Here is a 15,337-nt window from a genome sequence, read left to right as displayed (position 1 = left end):
AGCCTCCCTCCCTGAGTGGCTGCCTGACCAAGAGCATCCAATAATCATCCAATAATGCTGCTTGCCCCATGTGGAGCCACGTGGTTTCAAACTGAATCAAAATCAAGATTGTGGGGAAGTTTCCTTGACCGGGAGACAAAGTCTGAGAGAAGTTGGAGAGGCGTGAGGGAGAATGCTGGAGCACCTGCCAGTGCATTAATAATCTCAAAAGCCTTCAAATGGCAGTCGGCCGATCAAGCTTCTTAAATCCACTTCTGCAGGATATGCCAGTGCAAAGCATCGCAGCTGAGGAAACATCTCTAGTTGCTTATTTGTTTGTTTGTTCAGGCCTGTAAAGGAACCTAAGTCTAGTGTATAATTAAGTGGGGGAATACGCATTGTTTGTGTGCAAAAGCAAGCAGACAGACCGTGGGGGTGACTCATCAGGCGAACAGCACAAGGAAGGGAATATCCATGTTGAAGGGCTTAATTTGCTCTTAGTTTAAAGCTCTCAAAAGTGCTCATCTCCTACATTTTGGGATACTGATTTATCCTTGTGTGTATAATTACTTAACACAGTGAAGCCGAAATCAAAGACTGATATCAGCTGCCATTTAATGACTCGTTTTTGTTTTTTTGACCTCTGCAGTTAATGCTGAAGGACCATTGAAGTATCAGAAATTAAAAGATTTGATTATGGTGTTCAAGTATTCCCACATTTGATGTAGTATTTGGCATATTCTGTGTTGTTTTATCACTAAAGTAGGTAATATAAAAAAAGTGAGTTGGCGAGAGACATAGAAAAACACCCTCACCAATCTGACGCATCCAGACATTGCAGCGTCCCGAGTTTATCTTCATCGAAAGCCTGGGTAGAGGGCACCCAATCAGCAGTGACCGCTTTTTCATCTTTTTTTTTGAAGATAATAACTCTAATTCCAACACAGAATTGCATTTTCCCTTCTTTAAACACAACAGTAATCTTTGACTTCTAATGTTATTGAATTACCAGATCCAGCAGCAGCGGTGATAACGTCCCTGGCACCAGTCAAGAGCTTTCATGGCAATCGCCTGCGCACGGATATTGGGTGCACGGCAAGATCAAACAATGTGCAGGAAAAAGCAAAGTCAAATTAACCTTTCGGAGACCCAATGATGCAGTTTTTTTTTTTTGCAGGGGGAAAACGGAAAGGATACACATCAGTTGTGAAGTGAATTGAAATAATTCTGTTCTGTTCTGTGCAAGGCTACAGCTTCAGTGAGCATGTAAGATTATTTTTGCGAGCTTTCCAGTGACCCTGTGCATGTTCCACAGACACCTGCCATATCCGGGGCTGTGTCGTCTGTCTAGTTTTCCGAAGCACGCATTGTAAGCTTTAAGAGTCTTTCCCCCATGTGATTGTTTCTGTTGGCTTTTTGCAAGACGTCCAATTGGAGATATGGCGGCCGATGCCTGGATATGCCTGAATTGCCTCGCTGGAGTGATTGGAATGTCATTTTAGTGTAGTGAAGAGGATTCTTACTGGGACTTGGGACTTCATTCAGCCCTTTGAGAATGTCAGCATTGCTCTGCAGTCTGAAGGAACTGCTTCTCACTGTGTCACCATATGTTTCCATGCCTCACCAGGTGTTTTGTTGCATGACTCTCTTTCTGCCTCACTCTGTCTCACTGAGCATCTCTGTTTTTCACACAGATGTCTTTGTGGCTGTTTCCGTCTCATTCTACATCTCTCTATATCCAACTGCACGTGTCTATTCCTCCACATATTCCTTTGTGTCATAGTATCTGAATAGAGACACAAATAGGTGTACTTTTATTGTACTTGTTTCTCTGTCTCACTCTCTATATCTTATTGCTTCTCACTGCATGACTGTGTGCCTGCCTTATCCTGTCTTTTTGCATGTGTCTTTCTCTAATATTTATCTTCTTCTTGTTTTTCCTTTATTTTGTTTTGTACTATGTGCATCTATGTGTTTGTCTTTTTGTATTATGTGTGTGTGTGTGTGTGTGTGTGTGTATGTCTGTGTGCCTGTGTGTCTAGGCATGTGTGCTTGTGTTTATGTGTACCTATCTGTGTGTTTGTTTTTCTGCCTTTATCTGTTTGTCTGTATGTGCTTGTGCTTGTGCTTCTCTATGTAAACATATGCCTTTGTGAGTGTTTGTGTATCTGCTTGTATCGTGTGTCTGAATCTGTTTGTCTTTGTGCTTGTAGCTGAATGTTTGCTTGCTACAGAACTCATTTTTCCTAAATGAGTTTTGAGCAGAAACTGAAGTGCTGAGGCGGGGCTGGGTGAAGTGGTTAGTATTCAGCATGGCAACTTGGAGCAGTGTAATTGTGGACAGCAGTGTCAGCTTTGCAAGTGTGAGATGTTGTTTGGATGGCCCAAAGCCTTGTAATGCAATAAGACCTGACACAGCAGCCTCGGGGCCCAGGTTAGGTTCACTAAGCACGTTAACAACAGCAACAGCAACAGCTCTTCTTTTATTTTACGTTTTAAAAACACTCTGTGCAAAGCTGCTGTGAATTAATGTTTTCTGGGATCAGAGCTGAATTCCTAATTCAATAATCATTTTTGAGAATTCCCCTCGTTTGCAGTTTTTTTTCTAGTAGTATAAAATAAACGAAAGCTTATTTAAAATATTCTACAGTACAATGCTAGTTATTTTTGGATTCCTTGAATGAATAGAACCTTCTCATAGTACAGGCAAACAGAAAAATTCCGTATTTTTGAAGCTTATATATGTTTGTATGAACTTTGAAGTATTCTGAGAGCAGAGCAAAAATATTATCAAATATTATCATAACTTTCATATTCAGAATGTTATTGCTGTTTTTCCCTCCTGGTTTCTGAAGGGGGAAAAAAATCATATATGAAAGCATTTTCTTGAGATTGCTTGAGAGGGAAAGTTTCTGGATGGTGCTTCTCACACCATATCGATTTCAGCCTGTCAGAACTTCAGTGAAATGTGAGAAGGTCTGTATTGATTACAATAAAACACACTTCACTACTTTTTCAGAACCCACTTGGAACAGTGTTTATGAAGAAAGAGGTTAAGAACTGGTGATATCATCATCACCAGTTGTGAAAGGGATTTGCTCCTGATTCAAGAAATTGGTACAGGGACATCCTGTTAGGCTTTACTGTTTTTTCATGAGTTTCTGTCGGGCAGTAAATATGTTGTGTTGTCACACAATAGATGTTTGTAAACTTGTCTGTACACTTAAGTTTCTTTTTGTTTTTCTTGAGCAAGTGTGGTGCAGTGCTCCACTAAAGCACTGGTATTCAAACTTGGCCCTGGGGGCCCACTGTGTATGCTGGTTTTCATTTCAAGCACAATTGCAATCCCAGAATGTTAACAAGCTGTTAGGTACTTTTCAAGTCTTAAGGCACCTTATATCAGAAATAGCTATGCGTGCCATGAAGAATAAAAGTCCCATGTTCACATTGTGCTTATTTTACTATATTGCAAATAACTGCATTTAACTGATCAAGTGAATCAATAGGCTCTTTACTGGAAAAAAGTGTGGACACCTGATGACTAAAACTAACGATTTGGTGGATAATGAAGAATTTGAAGGCAAGGCAGTGGATAACGAGCCAAACCTTTGCTGTGTTAATAAGTTTAAGGGGGGAAAATTGTAAAATAACTTACACACATGTGTTTGACAACCTAATTAGGTGCCTCTTAAATCTTATCAGTCCTGAATTTGACCAATTTAAAATTTTTGTTATCTCTTTTTATGCAGGTGTCAGCAATATAGCACAATGTGAACTTTTATCTTAATGGCATGCATAGCTATTTCTAATGTGGCTTAAGTGGGTTAATAATCCCTTTTAACCTGAAAAGAACCTAATTAAGAAAATTTACAGCTCGTTAAAATTCTGGGATTGCCGTTGTGGCTGGAATGAAAGCCAGCATACACAGGAGGTCCCTGGAACCAAGAACCCTTTGAATACCAGTGCACTAAAGAGTACAAGGTCAGGCTACTGGGTTGCTCATCACTACACTAAAGACATTGCAGGCTGGTAATTAATGCTGACATGCTGATGCAAACAGTGGCTATTGCAGGATTGTCCCCCACTTCCTCACTCAAGAGTGACTCCTCTGGTCACCCAGGTACCTGCAGTCTGCTCTTCCAGCTTACTCATCCAACACAGTAACCACATCGCCCACCTGACAGGCTGCAGAGTTACAAGAAGCACTGTCTGCCAGCGTTTACAGAAGACGCATTCTTGTCATGGCTTCTTCAGACTGACTGAGGATGTGAACGGATGTTATGGTCTACAAATTAAGCTAGAGGTCCCAAAAATAATACATTGCTAAGATTCCGTTAAAATAAGGCAATTCACATCACCGTCTGTTCCTTTCCTGAGCACAGTTCTTTGACCACCAAAGAAGTCTCCAACAGAGGCTATCGCAAATGGCTGAGATGGAGCTCCAGAATGGACCTTTCCCAGAATTCCTCACATGCAGCACTTTGGTCTCTCCTGCACTCTGCCACTTGCTCCAGAGGAGATGAGCCTCACATTGAACAGTGATGGGAAGTGCTCCCCCACTCCTACAAGCCTGTGGCACGCGCAATTTCACATTGAGCTAGCAGGACTTCCACATCCTCAGCACTTTGTTTGAGCTACCCTTACTACGTCTCTGTGGCACAAGAGATCTTAAACCCAGTGGTTTACCTGGTTAAATCAAAACCTAATCTAGAATGGTTTAATTTTTTTGTTTTGTTGTTATTGTATATTTAGAGGGACTGAAGTCATGATGGTAAATTGAAGTCAACACTGTTTCATCATCAAACCACCACACTCACTCAAATATCCCTATATTTTGGAGGGAACAGGACCAACTTACACAAAGCTACTCTTGGTGTGTGTGACTTACTCCTGCCTAAAAGTGTATTCAGATCTTTTTATGTCTGGTTGCAATGGCAGACAAATTCATGAAGTTCAGAAAATGAGTATTGTTTCATAAGTGAATTATATCCAGGCCTAGTTAGCGCATTGGTCAGTATGGGCTTGTGTTTCTCTCATGGATTAAATGATTTTTATTTTTTTAGATGCAATGTACAGCTTTTATTTCACACTGTACAGCCAGCTTTGCAGAGAAAGTCATATTTCTTCCATCCTTGATCACCTCAGATGGGGGGTGTGTTGAGAAGTTTAGGCAAACACAATGACAGGATCAACACATACAGCAACCAGCTGGCAGGAACACCAGGCACACCAAAGACACTGTTACCCAAAACCCTTTCTTTTATTCCTCTGCCCCACTGTGCAACATAAGTCACTCTACCACATCAAAGGAATTGGCTTTTGTATTCCTTCATAGTGTGATTTTCCAGCACCTCCTTGCCTGTGAATGAAAACAAATAAGTGCAATGAACAGAGAGAGTGGCATTAACGGGGAGGCACTCTCCACTAAGGAGAAATACTGGAAGGTTTTGTGATGAATAGGTGTGCACAGTTCACTGGAGTGCCCAGCTGTTGAGAGAGCTTGAAAAACAGTCTGGAGGGGGCCTGCTGAGGCCTGTTCTCTGAGAACTGCAATTGCTGTATTTTAGAAGGACCCTGCAAGACCCATCTGTCTCCAACAAAAAACCCACAATCCCACACTGAGTGCAATGAAAGGGTCCACATGTAGAGCCTTTGATCAGATGTAGGATCATTCATCAGTTCTTGTACATTTTATTTTTTGCAATTTGTCATGCATGACCCAAGGGCTTAGCACACCTTTTTGGAAGCCTATAATGTATCAGTGAAACCACAGATTTTTCATATTCTTATGGAGGGAACAGATACCTTTAAGGGATAACCTTAAACTCATGTTACATAGTGCTATACATGCGGGAAAGTAAAAATGACAGATCCCAACCCACCTCCCCCCTTCCACCCGAGTCCCGGGTTGCCCTGTCTCAAATGCACATCTGTTCCCTGTTTCCCTGCAGCTGAGGGCCCACGCTGTGGACATGAATGGGAACAAGGTGGAGAACCCCATCGACCTGTACATCTACGTGATCGACATGAACGACAACAGGCCCGAGTTCAAAAACCAGGTCTACAACGGATCAGTGGACGAGGGCTCCAAGCCAGGTAAACGGACCGCAAGTAAACAGTGTATAGAGTGAATGAATGAATAAAAGGTAGGCATGGGTAAATGCATGTTAGGGAGGATAGGTGAATAACCTGGAAGGATGAATGAATTCACCAAAAGTGTAAGTGGCTGAATCAGTGGAGAGGAATGTACTGATAGGATAATTAGGTGAATCAATAGCAAGGATGAATTCTTGAACAAAAAGACGTGATGTTCTGGCCAATGAACCCTGGCACTCTCAGCTTAACTTTGTCGATATTTGTTCCGAAAATTAAGCTCACTCTATCAGTGGCCAGATATGGTGCAGAAAGTACTGTGGGATAATCCCCTCACTCACTCTGATGGCCACCAGTCTCGCGTCCTTTAAAAAAACAATCCAGAAAAGAAAAGAAACAGTGCTGTTACTGATGTCAGGATGTCCAGAGTGGAGTACGACCCAAGTGCGGAGCGGCCTTCGCCTCTTCGTCTTGTTCTCTTTCCCGATAATGAATCGGTGTGTTTTTGCATGTGCGGAAGCCTAAGCGTGTGAAATATTGGGAAGGGAATCAAAGCTGAGGGAGCTCTTTAAAGCCCTCCCGGCTGGGAGTCCTGTCTGCGTGCACTGTAGATGTGGACCAGCGTGGGCCTGGGATTGTGCCAAGCGGGCCCTGTGGGAGATCTGATGAATATGCCTGAGAGTAAAGAACTACCCTGTATTTTACATTCAGCCGGCTTAATGAGGAGGAAAGACGGTTAAAGAGATTCTTGCGCACGGCCATTATTATCGTTTTCAGACCGCTGCTGCCGCTGCACTCGAGCTGGGAGCCCAGCGTCCGCCTCGCGCGGGGGAGGGTTTTATTGCGGCCCTCTCTCCGAGCGCGCGGGCTCATTTGTTTCCTCCGCGGAGGTGGGCCCCGCAGCCGGCGGAGCGGTCTTGTGTTCTCCACAAGCGCCGGCTCCGTGTCGCCAGGGCGATGGTTAATAACACCAGAGGCTGTTATTTATAAATAAGAAACCCATGCAAGGCCAAGGTGTTCAGCATGACCGCAGACAAGTAATAGGAAACAGAACTGGGTCACGAGAGATCCGGAGCCACTGGATGGAGGAGAAATAGTAGATGTAGCAAAGAGGTTAAAAATCCCCCCTCCTCCTCCTCTGCTCACACTGCTTTCCTGGCACAGGTGTAGTACACCCATCCTGGACTCACTCTTAAAACTCCCCCTATCCCCACTGCAGTATCTGCCATTCTAACTCTGCCAGTGTGATGGAGGCTCTGCTGAGCTCAGCAGCAGGAGGGGGACCTTTCAGCCCAAACCTTCCCCTCCACCCCTCAGCCCCCACCACCCACAGGCATTACTACGCCCTGTGAGGCATGCTGACAGAGCCCCCCCAGAGGATGCTTGGCAAGTTCATGCTCTTAATTGGACACTTGCTCCAGGGCCCTTTTGACGGCAACAGTGAGTTTCACAACATGCCTGCTCCCTCACCCCCGTTATTGCCTTCCCACCACTTCCACTTCTGGAAGTTTCCATTGACTCATGGAAAAATGTACTTTTTGCAAGCAGGGATGGTCTGCTTTAGAGAGAGTCGGCGGAGATAATGATGTCCCCTTGCCAAAATGTCCTCTTGCATGATGGCTGATGAAATGCTCTGTAGTATAAGCAAGCAGTTTAAGTTTCTCTTTGCCCTATTCACACAGGACTAGTGTAACCCCAGGATGTCCTGTAATGTCATTTTTAAGCATTATGTGGGTAATTGTGGTGGAGAATTCATTCGGGATAAAAGAATTGCTGCTTTTCCACCCCAGTCACTCAACAAACGTTTGGCGGCCGCCTGCATCTCCACACTGCAAACAGGAACCCCACATGAATGCATCTGTGTACACCATTTGTATACGGATTCTACTAATTGCTCAGAAGAAGCTGGCTGCCAGGCACAGCCTCTAGGCATTCTACAGGCTGTCATGAACACAACTGATTTTTCTTTTTTTCTTCCCACCTTTGTTTTTGGTGAAGTCACACACTGATTCGGAACACTTCAGGCTCGCACGAAGGCGTGAACACAGCCGATGCTGGTCGGTTAAACCGGGTGGGGGTGGATGATCGAATTAATGTTAACCAAGACTTCTCTGTACTACATGTAAATAGCAGGAATGTGATTTTTCCTGCTTTTTGGGCACAACGTTCCCATTCATATCTAATTGAGATTTATACTGTATACCATAGGCCTATAGTCTTACCAAATGCAGCTGCACATGCAATCCATCTCATGTGTTTGCAATATTTTCCCCTTCTGAGCACTTATATATAAATTGGTGTCCATGCTGGAGTGGTTGAATGTAGGCCTATGAAATGAAAAAACAACCAAATCTCTCCGGCAACAGACTCCACAATAGCCTCCAATGTCCCAACAAAGAAAAATGAACACCCATTTCAAGTGAACATATTGCATTTGCTGAGATGTCTGGTCATACAGGAGAAGTATGGTTAGTTACTATGACCAATGGGCCTCTGAGTGTGAAATAAAAACAGCAGGTAATTTGGGCTGGAATTTCTACTCTCCCAGTCTGTAAAAATTATTCTGGGATTAAAATCACAGGACATATAGGTAATACTGTAATTACAATTACAGGATGTCCTGGGGTAAAAGTAGTCCCATGTGAATCAGACATTTATTGTACACATTGAGTTTGAATATTCTTTATTTTGGCAGTATTACATCATCTGTCCCACCAGTTAATGAGAGTGGTATATAAAACAAATGGAAGTACATAAAACTTCCATTTGACTGTAGATATAACTGATTACGGATATTCTTATAGTCAAGTGTTCAGTTTGTTGGAGATAATATTTTTGAATATAAAATCTTATTTAGTGATATGCAAAAGAAAATAAATCAAATAAATAATATTAAATTAATGTACTTCAATTTCTAAGGTCTAATCTGTCACCCCACTGTTCCACAAACATGCAATTTAAAATTGCAATGAACAATTTAGGCATATGACAATTGCTTTTAGTCAAAGTGAATTACAAAAATGCACTTTACATGGTATACAAGCACCAATAGCCACAGGGAAAGTTATAATCATAAAAGTGCCGCCACTCCATGCCTTTTTAGGAAAACAATGAGATGGGCTTACAGTCAGAGAGCCATCATGCTCCAAATCTCCATTCAAGTACTGTTACAGAACACAATAGTGTTGTATTATCATTGGTACAGATTAATGAATCTGCCCTGAGCCTTGGCTGCAAAAGGCCCAGTGAATAGCTCTTATCTCTACTGTCATACAATATATGCTGATGGCAGAGTTTTAATTTTTTTGACAATCAAAAGTCACATTTTTATTAATGGGTTGTATCATTACGATACCCACTTATTTATCCAATTGTTTCAGTATTTTTATTACTGTAATGTATTCTTGGAAACGTTTGTATATGCTTTATGTATTTTGATACTGTATGTGTGTGTGTGTGTGATGCTGTTTGCAACCAAAGCCATCTATGTTTAACTCTCATTCACAATTTTTCTGAATATTTCTCATTAAACTCCAACTTCCTTCACACAATAAAAACTATTGACCTGTTCTAAAAGAGGAGATACATCATTTGAAAGTTTTTTTTTCACAGAAAAAAATGTCAGACAAAAGGAAATTGTATTTGGCCATTAAATTTATAGATCCATAATCAAGGAAATAATTCACAAGTGTAATTCTTCCCATGAATGCAGTAATTTATTTGATTGCACTACCAAACCCATCAGTCTCTCTCAGATTTATTTCTGCTGAATCATAGCTAATTATGTTGCTGTGCTTAGTTAAGGGTTATAAATACATAACTAATTTCAGCTGAATTACACGCTACTTTTTAACTCATTGAAAAAAGAGATTGTGTGTGCATATACAGATTATATTAAATGGAAGTTTGTACTTTACTTTGAAAAACTATGTTCCAAAATATGATGTCTGTGTGCAACTCTTGTGCTCTCTGAACTTGCCCCAGCCAGCTTAGTCTGGGAATCCTTCATCCCTAACCACAGATCAAACCTTTAAATCTCATCCCAAAGGAAAACTGGACCCTGTGGTTATGGTACAGCAGGTTGCAAGGATGGGATTATGCCCTAATACATATTTTTGCAACACTGCTCCTCCAATACATAACAACACACAAACACACACACTGGCAATCGTATACAGTTTCCCGCAAACACAAATCCAAACACGTTCAATCAATTAATCAATCAAATGTTAATTTGTAAAAGAATCTACTGTTCATATTTTCCAAGATCTTCAAGAGGGCATTTCCAGTTTCCGGAGAAAAAATAATATTATATAGAATTTTAAAATGATTTGCCTTTTGAAATTTTGGACATTAATTGTAAAGTAATAAACAAATAAACCTTATCTAAAGTTGAGAATATTGTCGTGTTGAACATCTAAATACAGCAAGCACATTTAAGCAATATCTCACTTTGGCCCTTTTAGCAAATGTACAGTTCTCATGAGAAGGAAGTGCTTTGTAAGACAGTAAAGAATGCTACTAAGTGAAAATATCTTTCATAGTAATGAAGGTCAAGTGTATTTGAATCTCAAATATAGCACATGGCCACTCACTGTCACACACTCAAACACTTAAGGCGTTTTAGCTCACATAAAAATCACAGTCTGTGAAGACGCAATATGAAAAACACATTTTTCCAAAAGAGGAACATTGCTCCATGACTCACTTCCTTAGCTAGAGCACTTTCAGTCTGTCACCCAGAGGAGTTTTTTTAAATGACACAACTTAGTCTTTAACTTAGATTTAAAAGAAGTTCCCAGCTCCTTGACCACAAACTGTAATTACCCTGAGAATGAGGGAAGAAAAAGAGGACGCATCAATCGGTTTGATGAAATAAAAGAGCTTTATTCTCCCAGTACTGAACTAAGAAAGTGGCTTGCTTAGGTGAACCCTGCCTTTTATAAATTCAATAATTCTGCCTCAGTTAGAAGCTTTGGCATATATAGCACAGTGACACCTGGTGGGAAGGTTTTAATCTACAACAGCTTTGAAGATGAAGGCTATTTAATGTAGCGAACTCAATGTAAAAGTACCTTTCTGATGCAAAGAAATAAATATTAGCACTTTGCTTCTGGCATTAATAAATGGGGAACAGACAAACGCTTGCAGGCTCAGTTGATTTCACTGATGTGCTGTTTTACATGAATTAAGACTAAATCCTTTTTTCACATGAATTAAAAATAGGCAAACTGAAGATATCCATCATGGGAATTAAATGACCCCCACTGAGCTTTGATTTTCATATATTTAAAAAAAATATTCATTTAGTTTCATCTGCATAATTTAGCACTTCCTGGCCTTTTATGAGTTCCTTCCTGTGCTGCCTGTGTGGCAGATGAGGGGTGAATCCTGCTTATTGCTGAGTGCGTATGAGTGCTGCTGTGGGTGCATTGTGAGACTGGCCTCATGGGCAGCGCGTAATGGAGCAGTTAGTGTCCCCTCCATCACTCTCAGAGGAACATGACACTTCTCTGTCTCCTGCTGCCTCTCTCACTCTCTACCTCGCTCCCTATCTGTCTCTCTGTATGCCTCCCTATCCCCCTCTCTCTCTCTCAAGCTTCCTCCCATTCCTTTTCCCTCTTCCTCACTCTCAGCCCCTCTCTCTCTCTTTGCCTTACGGCCCTGTTTCTGTCCCAGTCCCTCTCTCTCACTTTCTTTCCCTGTCTTTCTCTCTCAACCTCCCTCACTTTCTCTCCCATGGCAACCTCTCTTCACCTCATCACTCTCTCGCTCTGTTCCCTTCTCCCAGTCTCTGTCTTTCTACCTGCCTACCAATCTCTCTCTCTCTCTCTCACTCCCTCCCTCCCTCTCTCTCTGTTCCTCTCTCTCTTTCATTCTTGCAGTTACTCTCCCGAGTAGGGAAGACATTCACCCATGCCCACAACCCCGGAAGGCAGAGAGAGGAGCTGTCACAAGCCCCAAAATAATCGCAGGGCTCTCTGAGCCTGTGTGGGCCCATGCGTGACATGCGTGCAAATAATAAAAGTTTGAATTTTGAGCTCCAGCGATTTTAGTGGAAAGCCAATTACAGAGCTGAATTAGTTTTCAAATTAAAGAGTAATTTAAAGGGCTGAGGAATTAATCCTTTCAGGCACAGTGGTGTTCCACACCCGCCCATACAAAGAGCCAGCATTAAGCCTGTTAAGAATTCCGTTTAATGAAATTAACAGGGAGACGTTTGACATGTCGAGATGCAGCATCTTTCTTTTCTCCGGCATCAGGGGCAAGTTGTGCAAACATAGACTTGGCCCCTTTGAAAGGAGAACATCCGCAGAGCCGAGTCTGTGTTTCCAGCACCCCCATCTCCCCACGCTTTCTGTTCGCTCCTCTCTCCCCAGGCAAGTGACAAATCTTGCTTTGAAATTTAATGAAGTTTGAAATGGAAGTTGCCGTTACAATTATCCGGCTACGAGCGTTGTCACTGAAATGATGGCGCTATCTTTTGCAATTAGAGTGCGGTGAAACAGGCGGCCCGCGCGGCCGGCGTCTTCGCTTGCCCGGGCTGATAGTAAATGAATACCGGCTTGGGGGGAAAGCCTGTGCAACCAATGGTGGAGAGTTTTTTTTTTTTCTCAGAGTCCCGGAAAGGTGAGCCCCCTTTCTATGGCTTTGAGTTTTCTAATTGCTTGGCCAAATGCCTGAGCTTGGCTGACAAGTAAGACTTAGACTTCCCCAGACTCTGAGCTGCTAGAAATCAGAAATACTACTCAGTGGTCAGGTCATTCCATTCTCTTTTCCCCAACCTTAAAGCACTCGGCTTCTACCCATAGTTTCAGCTCAGTGTGCGGAGCAGGCAGGCTAAAGCAGCAAAATGTTGGACCAATTCAGGCACGAAGGCTGTGTGCCTGTGTGTTTGTGTGCGCACATGTGTGTGTGTGTGTGTGTGTGCCTGGATGTATGCGTGTGTGCATGTGTATGTGCGTGCATGTGCGTGTGTGTGCGTGTGGTGTGTGTGTGAGCCTTTGTGAGTTTTTTGTGTGTATCTGTGCATATGCCTTTTATGTGCATTTACATTTATGACACCTATTTCTTCCTTTCATCAGGCTCCTATGTGATGAAAATGACAGCAAACGATGCCGATGATGACACCACAGCCAATGGGATGGTGCGCTACCGAATTCTGTCCCAGACTCCACTGAGCCCCATCCCCAACATGTTCACCATAAACAGTGAGACAGGAGATATCGTCACTGTAGCCGCTGGGCTGGACCGTGAGGTAAGATTCCCAGCAGCCTTTGGTCTCTGAACCCTCTCTGCTAAGCTTTGCCAGTACCATGAAGCTCCAAAAACATTGACGTTACTTTGCTGCAAAAACATACCAGTTCAATTATGTTCACTAGAGCCTGCACAAACTATTTATGTTGGGTGACTCCTACACAGGGGAACAAATGAATCAGGCTGTACTTTTAGTCTGTCAACTGTGCTCTGTATCGACTATCGAAAACATTTTACATTAAGCCACATAAAGGTTTTTTTATTTTATTTTTTTTCCCCACAGGTAGCGAAAGCAGGTGTTGTGGTTGCTTTTATACATCAGGAATACCTTTGGGATATACAGTGATCACCTTAATAATCAAGCTGTTGATGTTTGACATGTTTAATGGCTCTTCCACCATCTTCCCTGTATTTCAACTGATGGAAAAACTGCCAGGGACGCACCAGTCCATTCTGTGTATGTGGCACCTGTCAATGCATCATAAATGCCCATCTCTGCTACCCAGAGTCCTCCTGTGCTTTCCCCAGGTGCTTTTCATATGTCAGGATGTGTGGGAGTATGTGCAAATGTCTGTGTGCCGCGGAAACCTTTGCAATAATTGGCTACCCTACCAGCGTGGCGGTGGAAAGCGTTCTCCCGGTAATGACGCTAGGCATTAGCCGCACAGCTCCATGAGACAGTCGTTGGGGCGTGTGTTAGCTTTTGTTGCCTTGATGGAGCGGATGCCCTTTCTGTGACTGTTTGAACTGTGAAATAAAGAAGACACCAGTTTAATCCGCCCCCTCTGTGTACATCCCCCCCCCCCACCCCCAGACCCACCCCGACTCGCTGTGTTCCAGCAAACAGCCAGCTGTGAAAACACGGCCGCAGCGACGCGCCATGCAACAGGGGAGAGAGAACAGCGCACAGGGAACGCTAATGTGCTACGGTTATAGGGTTAGCGCAAAAACAGGGCCGTCATGCTGTCCTGTCCTATTCTTCCTCCAGGGCAGGCAGAGGCAGTTTTTGAGCACCAGGGCCCGCTAATGATGCCACGTCCTTCAAAGGGGTGTTGAAATCGGGGGCTCGTGCCGGAATTGCGGCAGGGACGAGTCGATCCGCAAAAACCAGGACTCACCGCTCCCCTTTATCCACACAGAGGGAGGGCTTACACAAGACGCTCACCAAGAGCTCTCCCAGGGGGTCATCCATTAAGAGCTCCCCCCCCCCCCCCCCGCTGCTGCACACACTCTCCTCCTTCACCAGCCACAGTACTCTGCCTCCGCTCTGTGAATACCCCATCGATACGATCGGGCATCGCTTATCGATCGGCTGCTGACGCGTGACGCATCAATCCCCAGAGATTACCTCGCCCACTCTCGCCTTTCATTTGAGAGTCAATCGATCCCCCCCCCCCCCACCCCCATGCTCTGACATCGCTGCAGTTAGGATCTCACAAAATAGAGTCCAAGCAATGCTGAAGGACCAACAGAGGCCTGTCTCTTCACAGGGATGTTACTCTTGCCTTTTCGCTGTGCGTGACTCTAACGCAGCCTTTAAGCCTTCCATCTAGAGCTGGCATGGAAACGCGAAATGCGTAGCGTTGGCTCCGAGCGCAGAGTGGCCACCCGTTCACCCTGCGTGCACAGGAAGTGCGCTCAGCCCTCCCTCACATGAAAGGAAGGGGTAATTGAAAACAGTCATATGGAATGTATCTCTCGAGCAGGCGTCCTTGATTCCAATTATGCTGCGCCCACGGGGCATCCAGTGAAAGTGTCTGTCCGGCTTTGATCGCTAATGAAGGGAGCCTGCGAAAAGGTCAATACCTCCCTTCTCCCAGACGTCACATATCAGCAGCAGCTGCGGAGGCAGCCCTTGATCTGGCCGCTTTTCCCAGCACCCACCGCTGCACGCGAGGGCGGTCAAGTGGACCAAAAAAATGACTTCTGAATATTCTATTCCAAAACAATAATAGAGATTTGATTGTTTTTGAATATTTATTTCAAGATTTGCATAATTAATGTACTC

At 43.5% G+C, this 15,337-nt stretch overlaps 1 protein-coding gene across 2 annotated transcripts in view; it reads left to right on the top strand.

Moving 5' to 3' along the window:
* The window catches only part of LOC118208441 (cadherin-4-like), a 399,806-nt gene that overhangs the window by 340,217 nt on the left and 44,252 nt on the right, over positions 1 to 15,337 (top strand). For both annotated transcript variants that reach the window (XM_035383132.1, XM_035383131.1), the window contains exons 7-8: positions 5,931 to 6,075; positions 13,158 to 13,330. In XM_035383132.1, the coding sequence (XP_035239023.1) occupies positions 5,931 to 6,075; positions 13,158 to 13,330 (318 nt within the window). The remainder of the gene's footprint in view (positions 1 to 5,930; positions 6,076 to 13,157; positions 13,331 to 15,337) is intronic.

This window comes from Anguilla anguilla, chromosome 11 (assembly GCF_013347855.1).
Source record: "Anguilla anguilla isolate fAngAng1 chromosome 11, fAngAng1.pri, whole genome shotgun sequence".
In the NCBI taxonomy this organism is placed as follows: domain Eukaryota; kingdom Metazoa; phylum Chordata; class Actinopteri; order Anguilliformes; family Anguillidae; genus Anguilla; species Anguilla anguilla.
Note: the sequence above shows the minus strand (reverse complement) of the source record. Positions and strands in the feature narration are given on the sequence as shown.